Source organism: Leuresthes tenuis, unplaced genomic scaffold (assembly GCF_036924035.1).
Source record: "Leuresthes tenuis unplaced genomic scaffold, fLeuTen1.0.hap1 SCAF_13, whole genome shotgun sequence".
Taxonomy (NCBI): Eukaryota; Metazoa; Chordata; class Actinopteri; order Atheriniformes; family Atherinopsidae; genus Leuresthes; species Leuresthes tenuis.
The window spans coordinates 17,273,675-17,287,647 of NW_027325367.1; the positions used below are offsets into that span (position 1 = coordinate 17,273,675).

At 41.4% G+C, this 13,973-nt stretch overlaps 1 protein-coding gene across 1 annotated transcript in view; it reads left to right on the top strand.

Moving 5' to 3' along the window:
• The window catches only part of LOC140267162 (kelch-like protein 29), a 210,836-nt gene that overhangs the window by 64,219 nt on the left and 132,644 nt on the right, over window positions 1-13,973 (top strand). The window contains exon 3 of the mRNA XM_072362354.1: window positions 5,946-6,251. Coding sequence (XP_072218455.1) covers window positions 5,979-6,251 — 273 coding nt within the window. The 5' untranslated portion in view covers window positions 5,946-5,978. The remainder of the gene's footprint in view (window positions 1-5,945; window positions 6,252-13,973) is intronic.

Genomic DNA, 13,973 nt, shown 5'->3' on the forward strand with positions numbered 1-13,973 from the left:
TGCCTGCACGCACTGTTATCGCAGTTATTTCCCGTTTGTTGGCTTGCTCACATGATCTGGCTGTCTCTCCGTCGCTGCCACATTCTGTCCATCTGTTCCACTCCCTCTTTCTTCACGTCTATCCGCAGCTCCCTGCGTATTCCCACATGGCTTTGTTAACGCAGCTCTGTCACACACATCCAACATGCTGCGCGCTTTCTCGGAGTGACAGATGCTATTCTAAAGGGTGTGTGTCTCACGTTTCCACCTGCCAGACAACGCTTTATTTTAGCTAATCAGTCAGCCGTCGTTCAAGAGCTGAGGTTATTGGAAGCTCCCAATGTGTACCGTGTGGAGTTGCACTAACATGTCGGGCATCTCCATGGTGATGGCGCTAAGGTCAGGATGGTGTCAGCTGCAACTGGCCTCGCACTCACGCAGTCGCTGGCAAATGCCCACACATGGATTCACCCACAAGCTCTCTGTTTTCTATATCCACTGTAGTGTGTCATTTGGATTGTGATGCATCAGCAGCAGGAGAACAGGTAGTTTAAAAAAAAAAAAAAACTGCAATCAAAACCTCCCAGTGAGCACAAATTCTGCCTCCACCACCGCTCACGGCGTGACTGACAACACAATGAAGACGCCAGTCAGTCGACTCATTAGATTTGATTGCTGACATAGTATTTCTCACTTTCTTTCTCAACACCTCTGCTCATGTTTGAAACAAAAGCCTTTGTCTTATTATTTGAGCTGTCTGAGGATTAGTAATTATAATTATTTGTTTAGTTCCTCATCTCTCAGAAGTATTCTGAGTATTCAGCTTTTATTTTAGGCAGGAAAGAGAGTCAGAAAATAGGATTTGGGATGCAAAACACCTTCAGGTAAGATTATTAACATGCTGACAGGGTTCCAGGAGTTGAAAAATCTCATTAATTGCTGTAGGGTATGACTGAAATGCTGTCATTAATTTTTGCAAAATTGAAAAGGCATTTAGATTGACTTAACTTGTACGCCTCGCAGCAAAGGTTATCATCTCTCCTCTGAAAGACCGTTGCCTTGTCCGTGGCTGACAGGGACTTCATTGAAGGTGAAAGAAAATGGGTAAATCTTCATTGGCACCATCTCCCCGGAGCTGTGTGGCATTGAGCAAAGTGTCATTGGAAATGTGAAGCATTTAAGTGTTTATCTAGTCTGGCAGAGTCCACAGGTGTGTTGGGTGTTGGTTTCCACAGGCAAATCTAACCTCACAAACGCACGCTCTCAGCCTCAAGGCGGGTCTCGTGCACACACAGGCTTTAAAGGAGTTGCAGAAACGCAACTGCAGGAAGGAATTTAGGTCTCTGTAATTAGTAGCTTAAATCCTTCTGTTCGCCAAGGACCATAAATGTAGTGGGATTTGTCTCGGTGACAAGGCGCTCTGCAGGGATCAGTTGCCGGCCTCCAGTTACCCAGTACATGCAAGCATGCATAGTGCAGGATGACAGGAATTCACTTAGAGGGTTGAGCACATATTGAAATGTAGAGCTAAGATTCTGAAAATGCCACATGGGTAAGTGAGTGATAGAATGCGAAGCATGGTAATCTGAGAGCGGCCCCTTACGCAGAAACAACAGCATTCGTCAATTATATAAGGTACTTAAGACAACTCATGTTAACATTAGTATCAGCTGAAATGGGTAGCACTGTGGCATCTAAATAAGAGCCGGTACTTTATATAACGTGCAAATTGCTTACACCAGGGCCATCTCCCCTTTAGTCTGCACTGTACAGTCAGCAGTTGTATATAATGTTGCAAATGAGAAGTAGTATCATATATATTTTACTGAACTGAACCTGTGAAAGAATCAAGTTCAGAGTTTATTTCTCAGATATTACTGATAGAGTGTTCTTTGTTTTCTATTATAATGTGATCCAGTTATTACATTTAAGTAGAACCTCGAATGAACAACAGCACATTAAAGGCTGCATCATGTCATTATTCATTTTACAATAAACTAAGCCAAAATGCAGAAGCAGTACATTTGAAAAATATAGTTAACCCCATGACTCAACTGCTCGTGGAACCAATTTTAGTAGCAGTAGCTCCAAATAGTATTTTTCTGTATGATATTATCAGTCTCCCACATTTGGCCCACTCATTCTTTACTGTGTCGACAAAATGAACTGAAGTTCATTAAGGTTTGTGGTAATTCACTTAGTCACAGCTCTCTCAAGGTCCCACCACAGCATTTTAATCAAGTTGAGGTCTGGACTTTGACTGATTCATTGCAACACCTTTATTTTTTATTTTTCAGACATTCTGTTGTGGATTTTCTGCTGTGTTTGGGATATTTATCTATTTGCAACACCCACTGTCAGCCAATCTTTAGCTGTCCAGACAGATGGCCTCACATTTGACTCTAGAATACTTTGGTATCCAGAGGAGTTCATGGTGGACTCAATGACTGCAAGGTGCCCAGGTCCTGTGGCTGCAAATCAAGCCCAAATCATCAGCCCCCCCAACCACCGTGCCTGACAGTTGGTATGAGGTGTTCGTGTTGTCTTCTTCCAAACATGGTGCTGTACATTACAACCAAACATCTCTACTTTATTCTTATCTGTCCAAAGGACATTGATCCTGAAGCCTTGTTTGTTCAGCTTTTGCAAACCTAAGCTGTACAACCCTGTTTTTTCTAAGGAGCAGAAGCTTTCTCCTCCAATGCTTCCAAACGAACAAAAACTTGTTCAGTCTTTTTCTAATTGTACTGTGATTAACTTTAACATTTATATGTTAACTGCGGCCTGTAGAGTCTGAGATGTAGCGGTTTCTTTGAGCGCCGCACGGCTCGACTTTGGAGGAACCTGGGAATCTTTTCCATGTAGAATGATGAACTCCAAATAGAAATGGCCTTTTGACCCCCTCTCAGATTGATGGGCAGCAACAGTTGCTTCTCTAAGATAATTTCTGATGTCTTTCATCCTTGGCATTGTGTTAACACACACTCGAATGCTCCAGACCAGCAAACAGTCAAAAATTCAGCTTTTTTAGAGGTGCTAACACTTCCTGATGACCTTGATTAATTCCTATGTACGCAGTGGGGGTGCACTTGGTTTTTTACACACTGTCTCAGCATTTTGGCTTAGGTTAAATTAGTAATGTCAGTATGATTTATCATAGGCTCTTGTTTATCTGAGGTTGTCTTTACTTAATTTTATGACCTGGTGAGGACGACAGGATGTTTTTAATGATGTCCTGACATCAAATACCTTTGAATTAATATGGGATATGCTTTCTTTTTTATTACGTGACTGTCCAGTATTAGCTACCGTATCTGGGTAACCTTTATTTCTAAGGTTTTCACACATGAATGCATTACGACACTATCACCTGCCGTTATGATTAAAACAGACGTGCAGTGATCTAAGTGATATCACGTGTTATTCCAGTCACTTTAGGCAGTACGGATTTCTGCACGAGTGGCTTGTAATTGATAAGTTTTCACATGTTTATGTGCTTTAGCGACTGTGTTCCATTCATCCATTTTCTTTTTTCTTTTCTGAAGTGCACATTTTTGAAGTGCAGCATTGTTCACCATAAACTGAAAACTCAGACAGGCCGTGCCCAAGCATGCTAACTTCCCCGGTGGCCAAATTGTCTCAGATACCTCTAAATCAACAGGTTTTGTTTGTACTTTGTTTGTACTTTTTTGTTTCTAGTTCGTACCGCACCTACGGTTGAGCCTAACAACCATGTGCAACCAAACCTATATCGGCATCGCCCTGATGACACCATGCGACCGAGTTTATCTGTCCAAACCCAGTTAATGAGTCTGCTTAAATCACAATATCTCCTTGACAAATACACTAAGTGAGCACAATAGCTTTGTCACGATTTTTAAATTTTGCCACAAAATGGTGTAGCACTAGTGAAACTAGTCTGTGAATTATCCCTCCGCCCCTCTCAAGACGGAACATTTGCTCACTTTCTAGAATATAATTCAGTTTTATTTTTTTATTTTTTTTAGAGAAACAGGAAAGGTGAGAAAGGAATGGAGACAACTTCAGTGTGCACTTCTTGTGCAAACTTTTCTGTATGATCAGACGGATTGATTCGTTCTCCAGTGCACACATGCTCACAGTGTTTAACAGGAAGACCAAGTTGTTTTTTCCGTCTGCATTAGTTGCACAGTGAATGCACGTGTCTGTACGGGATTGATGAATATAAAATGTGTAAAATTATCGGAGCAAACGCACTCTGCAATAGCTTCTGACTATTGTGGAGATAATGCCCTGTTTCTCATTCTTTCCCTCCATGTTTTTATATGGAAGAATTTTCCATGTACCCTCATATTTCTCAGCAGTGGTACAGCGCTCAGGAGATAAGAGAATATTACCTGGCACTAACTCTGCCATTGTTCCACTGACCCAGCACTGTGTTACTCTCTCCGTACATATTTTTAGAGATAATGCAAGGTTAGTCTGTGGTAAAATTTGAAGTTATTAAAAGGGGTTACCATGGCGAGGGAGAGAGGTTACTGCAGAGAGCGTGAGAGAGGATCCCAGAGCTTTCAGTTGCCCCGACCGACTCTGTTGCCACGAATCAGCTCGCTGTGTTTGCACAGAGTCGACCGTCGCATGTGAGAGAAGTAAACGAATTTAGGATTTAGAGAAGGAATGAACATGTATGATTAGAAATACTGTAGAGGAGCATTGTGAAAGAAGGACACAAAGAGGGAAAGAGCGAGTGCTTCAACAGCTAAATGGAATGAACGGTCACAGCAGTTAAAGTTAGAGAAGTGCCAGTGCTCCCACCACAGGCTGCATAGTGCATCACTGGCATCAAAGCTTTGAAAAGAACCTTTGATTTCCTGCCTGGTCCAAGATGCTCACTTACCACTGTGAGTTTTTCAGAACGTGGGTCTCAAAACATTACTTGCATACACAGTCATTCAGTGGTATATACTGCTTTTGCACAAACACACACAGATGCACACTGAGAAGATGGCATTTCAAGGCGTTCTCTCCTCTGTGAGGCAAAGAAGCAGCGTGACAGACCCCAGTGAGAGGAATAAAGACTTATCATCTGCTGTCATTCTCTCCTCATAGACCAGGGGATTTTGCATGGGGCTTGCTAAACCTGGTTTGAGGTTGTTATTTATTTATTTCATCTGTTATCGTGGGGCTTGGGAAGCCTAACATGCCTTTGGTGAGGTTGAGCACAATGTGCTTCAAACCTCTCAGTGATGGATTTCACTTCTCAGATCCTGTGCGTCTTTGATTTACGATATAATATGAGAGTGATACGCTGCTCTCATACAGTACAATGGCAGCATACTCCTTTCTGATGTAATTCCAGCTCACTGTCGCCTCTTAGCCTGTCGCAGCCTGCTGTGCCTGAAAAGGGGAGAACCCTCAAATGCACTTCAAGGCCAGTGGGATTGAATTAACCAGCCATTAGATGTATGAGATGAGCTGTAATTGCAGGGGTATTTATCTATTCAGTTAAATGAGTTTTGACCGTGAGGTCATGTTACTGCTGCGCTGCCCTCTGGAAATATTGTGCCTTACCTGTTTCCACTTGGATCAGCCCACGTGGCTTTAACCTCTCATTGTTGAACCATATGAACATTTTTGCTCCCTAGCACAGATAATGTTTTTGTATCTCGGCTCAGCAGTGCTCAGCTCCCTCCATCACGTCGCACCCTTTGTTAATAATGGAATGAATAGGAATTAGAAGCAACAAATGAACTGCAGCGTGTTCATGTCAGTCAGGTCTCCAGAGAGCAGATACTGTGAGCATTTGCACCTCCATGTCAGTATATTTTCTGCTCATTTCACTCGATGTCTCACTCTTTATATGCCTCTGTTTTTCTCTTTGTGAAAAAAAAGTGGTCCCTGTGTGTGAGCTTTTATCAAAGCTGCCACTTCCACATACACTCAAAAAGAGAATGTCATCATGACCTCTTTCTTTCCATTTTGTGCAGGCCTGCCCCTGTTGTTCCTTCTGAGAGGAAGTGATGTCACGCCACCACCACCGCTTTGAGAGGGACTACCGGGGACCCTGGGAGCGGAGAGACATCCGTCCTTCTGTCCTCCACAATGGAGGAGCCAACAATAGCTGTGCCTCTGCCGTTGTCAATGGCAACAACCGTCCGGGGCTCCTTCCCCTCCCAGTCATCCCATCCCTCCTCCCCACCCCAGTTACAGTTGCCGTGACAACCTCGAGCAGTGACATAGCGGTCAAGCGATGCATCACGGGAGCAGGATCAGTGACTCCAGCCTCAGCCAAGGTAAGGTGCTGCGATACATGATATCCTCTGACTCACCTTGGAGGCCTCTCCAAGTTTTTGTCTAGCTTTTGTCTCTCACTGCCTCAACTTTTTAATCATTGATGACCCCCCCCCCCCAAAAAAAACAAAACAAAACTGGACATCCATCTAACTTATTGCATGCTTTCGAGGCTTTCCTATTCTCTTTCTGTCCTCTAGTTCTCCCCAGCATTCTCCAAACATTGCTCCACCGGCATGCCTGTCTTCATGGTTCAGCTGCCTCCGCTCTTCAAGCCCCTCCGCCTTCTTCCTCCTTCTGTTGCCTCCTCCACTCTCCACCTTTATCCCTCACTCCAGTTTCGCTGCTCTCTCTGCACATTCTCTATCCAATGCCGCCTCCTTGCCAAACCATTTTCCTTCCATCTTCATTTTCTCTCTCTGCCAAATAGCAGTCTTGTCCTGCATTTGCCTCCTTAGTAATTCACTTCTTTCATTATGTAAATGACCTCAGACAGTAGCTCAGATATATGCTGCTGTCAGAAGTGATGCTTTGAAGGGGACTAAATCATTATAAGCCCTGAGTCGATATAAATTTGAAAACATCTTTTGCATTTGCATGGCCTGTGATCAGGATATTTAAACTCAAATTGCTTCTAAAGGTGTTTTAATAAGGATGCATTCATTCCTTATTTACAGACTGTACAACTGTTCGGTTTGTTTTCACCCTCCTCCTCCTCCTGGGATGTGCTAGTGAGCTGGCTGCCAGAAGTATGTGAAAAGAAGGGGCAGTTGGACATTTCTAGCCTCTCCTCTGCCTCTGCTTATATTGACACAGTCATCCTGTTTCTTGGTCTCCTGCTATTGGTGGGGTCTGCATTTGTAAGAGCAGAGGTAAACAATGCACTGGTAATTTAGCCCCTAAGTGCTCATCATTAGACTCCCTGCTGAATGCACTGACCACAGACACAGTAAATCTACTGTGGCACCATGTAGCCCCTCCTTTTGTGCGGACTAATTACATACATTCAGACAAAGTCTGGCCAACTCCCACCGTGACCGTTGTCATCATTCAGTGGCTGCCAGAGCAATTAGGTGCTTTGCCTTGCCCACAGGTCTGTACTTCTTTAAAGCTACAGTGTATGTGGGAAAGTTTGTTTGCAGCAGCAGATATATGAGGATTGCTCCGAAGATTCCACTCTTTTATTTTATTTAAAGAGTTACCCTTTTACTTTGTTTTGCCTGTGGAAGTCCTTTGAACTGTAGGCGATAAAGCAATACACAAGCTGCTTTCTGCTTTAATTATGGCCTGGAAAAGATAGAGATGCCTCAAGAATTGGCCAACGCCATAGGAGCCTATCCCCTCTATCTTCATAGCTGCGTGCTGTCCTCACATGCTCCCTTTCTCTATCTGTCATCTTCGATCAAAGCTGTTGGTGGTCACAGAGAGTCTGATGGACGGATGCGGCGCTCTCTCCATGGTCCCTGTGTCTACGCTCTGTCCATGGCTACACTAAAAAGCTGACAGTTTGTATTGATTTCCACTGTTTGGGGACTTGCTCTTCATAAATACACCAGTCTATTTGGAGATGGTGTCCAATAGCCAGACCTGTACAGATGTACGTGTGTGAGAAAGCGATACCCCTGCATGTCTAACCGTGCTATCATCTGGGGCAGAACAGGTATTGTTTTAGTTTTCTGATTGTTTTTTCGATCTTTTAGATGGTTTTGTTGTGATTAGATTCAGCTTTAATGAGCAACTAAAGACAGATCTAGTTGGCACAACGGCGCTGTGGCGGGTTGTACGTTTTCACGACTTTGTAGGGGCACATGTGCGTGCGGGACAAATGCTGAGTGCTGGAAAGTACCGTCCAGCTGCATTCTTCATGGGGATGAAAAGCCAACCACACGGAACAGTGAATTACAGTTAATTCGGTGCTACAATATCCCTTTCCAGACCAGTGATTAATTGTTGTATTAACTTGATGTATTTTCTGCTCTTGTCATGGGTGTACATGCAGTGCACCCTCTAAATCCATGCTATTAATAACCAAAACTATTTCTGTCCCCCGCTGATTAACAGGGCCTGCATATGTCAGCGGAAAGTTTAGCTTCACTTTGTATGCTAGATGTTCTTCCAAGAGATACTGTTATCAGCAGTATCATTTTCTCTGCATTTATAGATTCATCAAGTGATCCTATTATTGTAGTGAGCAACGAGGCAATGTTAAGTTCACAAGAGATATTCAACAAGTAAACCAACATTTCACCATGATGGGATTGGTGTTCTGCCGTCCGACTGGTGTGGCTGCTTATGTTAACTGTGAGCACACAGAGGAATTAACTCGGGAATTTGAACATATCTTGCCAGAGATCTTTATTTTAAAACACCTGCTTGTCATTCAAGTCACAAAAGTGATTATATGCAGCTCATATTCTGTATATTCTTCTCATATTCTCATATTCTTTCTTTAAATGCTGTTACAGCTAACGCACGTATTATGCAAGATAATCAAATAAACTAAACTGAATGACCTGAGTAGTCATATTGCTGATTTAGGATGTCAGCCTTTGTGTTTGATAACATGAAAGGAAAAAGCTTTCACCATATAAATGCTGAGAGCTGCTGACTGCCAATGAGCAGCAAATTAAATTACCACCTTGTCATGGGATTGCCAAATTTAACATCCTTTGTTTTGAATGTTTTTGCCGTTCTAGTAGTTTCTTTTTTTTTTTTTTTTTTCAGAAGCATTTGATTAGATCTTACAATGAATACTATCTATGCCATATGAATATGACATATCGAGTGCTTCTGACCCTGAACTGCTCTAGAGCGCCCGAGCCTGAGATACCGCAGTTCACAAATTCTCTAATATTATCTAAAAGAACGTTTCAGGATCTTAGAAATGTGTCTGTCAAAGTAACTATTCTCAATGGGCAGTCGCTGCATTGGCACCTTTGGGTTTTTCTTCAGAAATGTTTTGTTAATTCTTCTTCATCACTGCTTACAAAAATTTCCACAATTATTAAAGGATTTTAACCTTATTTATCAGTGTATATCTCTAGAACTACTAGGATTAGTGTCCATTAGCACAGTGTCCATAGCCGGTTTCAACTTTTTTACTGACTTTTAGTTTGCAATAGAATGACTGTAAACATACTGAGTCAATGTGGACAATCCTTTTCTTCATTAACTATTCATAAAGTCAGCCTAACGTTTGATTGTGTGGTCAGTTAGAGTTGACAAATGAATGTAAACTTGCTTCTACCGGCCCAGTGTTGACACAGAAATGAGTCGCAACATAATTGCATTCAAGTTTGCATCATTGTTATGATCCGGCGCTTTGAGAAGGCTGAATGTTGCTGGGAAAACTCACCTCGCTACTAAGAAGCTTTAGTTTAATGGGTTAGCCTTTAAAACTTTTGTTTGTATTGTGTGTTTGTTAAAAACCCTGTGCATGGTGTTCTCTTCGGACACATTACACTTTTCAGTGAACTTTTCTCATGGTCGTCGCCGCTCGCACTGAATAGAAACCGTCTCCAGTTGATGGCTGCGTGTCCTCAGTGTTGATAAAGGAAAAAAAAACAAGAAGGCGGTATTACTTGTATATGGCCACATTTTTTTTTATTCTTTCTTCATTTATTGTAATTCTAAAGGGTAAATAGAGTTATGCACTACACAACCTTGTATTCTGAGTTTTGGCAAAACAATTAATAAATAAATAAAACATACTTTTAAAAGATAAACTGACTTCTCGGGGAGGGTCTTGGGAAATATCTACGCTTTTTAAAATTATGGTGAAACGTTTGCAATTTAATGTTACTTGTCATTGAGTGTGAGAGGGGATTTTATGGGTTTTATACATGGACTAAAGCTGGATTTTTAAAATTTTTTTATCTCATAACACATTACTCAGAAAGCACTTTATCATAGATACGCCCCTGGAACACGGATTTTTCTGCATGGACTAATCCCTTGTGTTCAACCTCCCCTTTATATTTAATAGCAACAGTGCCAGGATTTCTTTGCTTGTCCATATTTATCACAAATGCAAGAACCATGGTTGATCTAAACAGAAAATATACTGGTCTAAGGATCTAATAAATAGACTTTTGCTTAGATATTTATGTTGATTTTTCATATCACTGGCATTTTGAGTTACTCCATTTATATTATTCATCTCTGTTGAAATGTTTTGGTGGTGGAATTTTGATTTCTGGTCGAAAGAGCAGTCTTAAGCTGTTATTAGTATTTACTTAGCCTGTGGCCATCTCATTAGTTAAATGTTAGAAATAAACCGAGTGTATTTGTTTTCATTTGATGTGTGAAACTGTGGCATTCTGGTCAGTTGGCTGCAGAGGTTAAACGAGAAAGGAAAATCTCTTGTTTAGTCTGGTTGAACTTAAAGACATTCTGTGAGGACTGTCTTTAATGTTTTGTGTATAAATATTTCTTTTCACAATATTCTTTTGTAGAAGATGGAAAAAATTTTATTCTTTTTTAATATGGGGTAAACTTGTGAAAAGCATATACATGTATGGTCAATTTAGCATCGCCAATGAACCTAAAACCTTTCATTTTCTGTGTGGGGAAAAAAAATACATTTTTAGTCTTGTTTATTTTCTTGACAATGTGAATGAAGAAGAGTCCCAATATCATGGATGAAGAGTGGTATTGAGTGCATGAAAGCCACATAGAACGATAATTTTACTTTGGAATCATATTGATAACAATCTGAATTGTTGCCCTACACTTAATTTATTATACAAGGATCCATAGTACAGCCTTAGGGCAGCGGCTTGGTAAACCGTATGGAGTGTTATTGCAGCTTTACGTACGATACCAACTGTCTGCTTGATCCTCAAGTGTTAGGCAATCAGTGGAATTCCTGCTGCTGACACTTCATTGTAGTAGTTTATCTGAGCAAGGCCAAATGAGGTGCTCTGTTCTGCAGAGCACGTCTCGACACAAACTGCTAAACCTCAGTTTCACGCTCTCTTTGCGTAAAGATCATCACATGCACAAAATTGGCAGCGCTTTAATTGCGATGCGCATCGCCTGAAATGCTAGACGTCTGTTAATTGCACCGTATACTTGTCATGTTTTTAGAGGGCCTGTTTTGAACATTTCGTATCTTTGCTAAAAGTTATCAGTCTTGCTGATAAAACCAAAAAAATGGGAGAAAAAAAAAACATCCAGGCATTACCAGTGTTGGTCAATAAAGACCGTTATGAAGCAAAATTACATATTGTGTCTTGTTGGTCATTTATTTGAGCCAGGGCAGGTAGCTCGTGAATTGAAGCAGACCCCATGCCGCGGCCAACACAACAGTGAGCAGCAGGTGTCGAGGCTTCACTCTGACACAATCAAAAAACAGAGCGAAAACTCACAAAAAGCATTCCTCCTCTGAGTGATTTTTCTTCTACAGCCAGTCTGAAGCGGTTAGTGTCATTTCCCTGACATGTGAGTGACGAGGTGTGGGGAAAAAAAATCAGTCTATATATTCTGGTCAGCTTTAAAGCATTTCTAAGGCAACTGGAATAACTGCTTTCAAACAGGAAGTGAGTGTGCACCCTCTTTGCAGCACATTAGCTGTGGTTTCACTTTTACTTTTTCCCTTTTTTCCTGTTTTTAAGAAAAAATATAAAAAAATATATTTTGCCAGACTTCTACATCTGCATGAAGAAAAACTCTCCATGTGAATGCCAGTCCTTTGTCAGCAAGCCTTGTATTGAATAGATGAAGAAGATTCTGAAAATATTGAGTCTCTGCCAGGCTTGAGGCTAAAGGGGGGGGGGACATCTTTTGAAAAGTGGGATAACCTTGTGACGAGTCGTTGTGAAACGTATTGAATATGAAAAGATTAAAGTTTGAGAAGGCACACGCTGGGGAAGCTTGATGAGAGAGAATGGAGAAAGGAGGACGGGTGGGAGGCGGCGTGCCAGGTGAGAGTTGTTTTGAATTAGCTTCAGATAGGAAAGGAAACACTGTAGTGTGGAACTCTATCATCGAAATAAGATGAAACTTCACATTTCCAACAGACTCACCATGGGGTCTTAAAGAAAACTCTGCTCTGTTATGATGAAAGCCGAGAGCACTAAACATCAGAGCAACAAAGATTATTGCTTTGCAGCTTGACTTAATATCACCCAGAATGCTTTTGTACAGATGGACATAAAAATGGAGTGTGATTCAAGATGTTAATAGTGTACCAGAATTCACAATATATCTGCTCAGATCTCTCCTGGATGCTAAATACCCGGATTTCTGGGGCGCCTTTTTCTTTCCATGGAGGTGCAGCTGAGTAAACAGTCTTCACTCTGTGAGGCCTGGATGTGATTTATTAGCGTCTACCGTGTGCGTTGTCATCTTATCACTGCATGCCAGTTTCTTCCACAGTGAAAATGTCATGAAATCAAGCCCTCAAAAGACAGATCTTCAGAAGCAGACCAGCCTCATTGATGAGGAATACTTTATTTGAGCTCTGTAACACTCATTTATTATCCATATGGCATCATGTAAAACCTGAAGCCTTTTTCATAAGTGAGTCAAGAGTCCCTTTATCTGACTCTGAGTGTTTGAACAGTTATGCAATTTTAAATATGCAGAGCCAGCGGTCCGTTGCCTCCTTTTTTATTCTTTTCCTCTCCGAGTGGTTAAGCGATGCATGTGTCCAAATATATTTTAGCGAGTCTGACAACGAGCTGAAATGAACCTGTCAGCTTTTTCTGCCTTGTCCATCCCGATAGAGTGCCAGTTAGGATAAAAACAGCAATCACTGGGAAGGCATAGAGCTGCTCTCAAGCTTCAGAGATGTAGCCATTAAAATTTGCCGCTTCCATTTTTGCCTTTTTTCTTATTGGGTCTTATATTTTTGCCACTCTTGCAAAACAGGGTTTTAATTAGTTTAATTTGTAAAAGAAAACATTCACAGCTTGCCAAGGTTAGATGTAGACTTGTGCGCCTGAGTTTAAAGGAATCACACTCTATACACACTTTAAATTCTAATTTTCCTACTTCATTGTAATGTTTGTGTTGGGGCATCAGCAAAAGACGTGATGTGTGCGTTTATTGACCAAAATAAAATCTGCCATCAGGTATCAACATGAGTTATTTAAGAAACGGTGAATCTCGAGGGCACAGGGTAAGGACTAAGCTGTGATTTTCCTTCAGATGATATAAGGAAACTTTTGAGTGTTAACGAGAAGCAGTGATTTTTATGTTTACAAGGAGTGACAGCACTGGGGTCTGGATATCTCAGCACCGTGTGGGGAGAATTAAAGCTTTCCACTCTGAATAAGACCAGGCTGTGCTGTAGTGATTGCTAATCAAGGACAGAGATACAAAGCCAGACAGACGGAGGCAGAAAGCCAAACAGACTGAAAGACGGACAGACAGTGAGGGCTGCGTACTGTCAAACTGCCATAGGTATGACATTGTTGAATGAAAAAATAGGGGGGAGCTGTCAAACTTTTTCCTTTTTTCCATCTGCATTTAAATGAAGCTGGATGGAAAGTAAGAGTCATGAATTTGATGACAGATTTAATCAGAAATTCCTTTTTTTTTCTTTCTTTTTTTTTTGACCATGAAAAGAAAATATTGACAGCAGTCTTCTTGATTTTTAAGAGAAAAAAGCCCTCGGGATGACAAAAACAGCAGGCAGATGTGAGAGGATAACAAAACAGCCGGTCAAAGAAAAGGTAAGGGCAAGTGTTATCTTAGCCTGTCTTGTCAATCCCACTGCT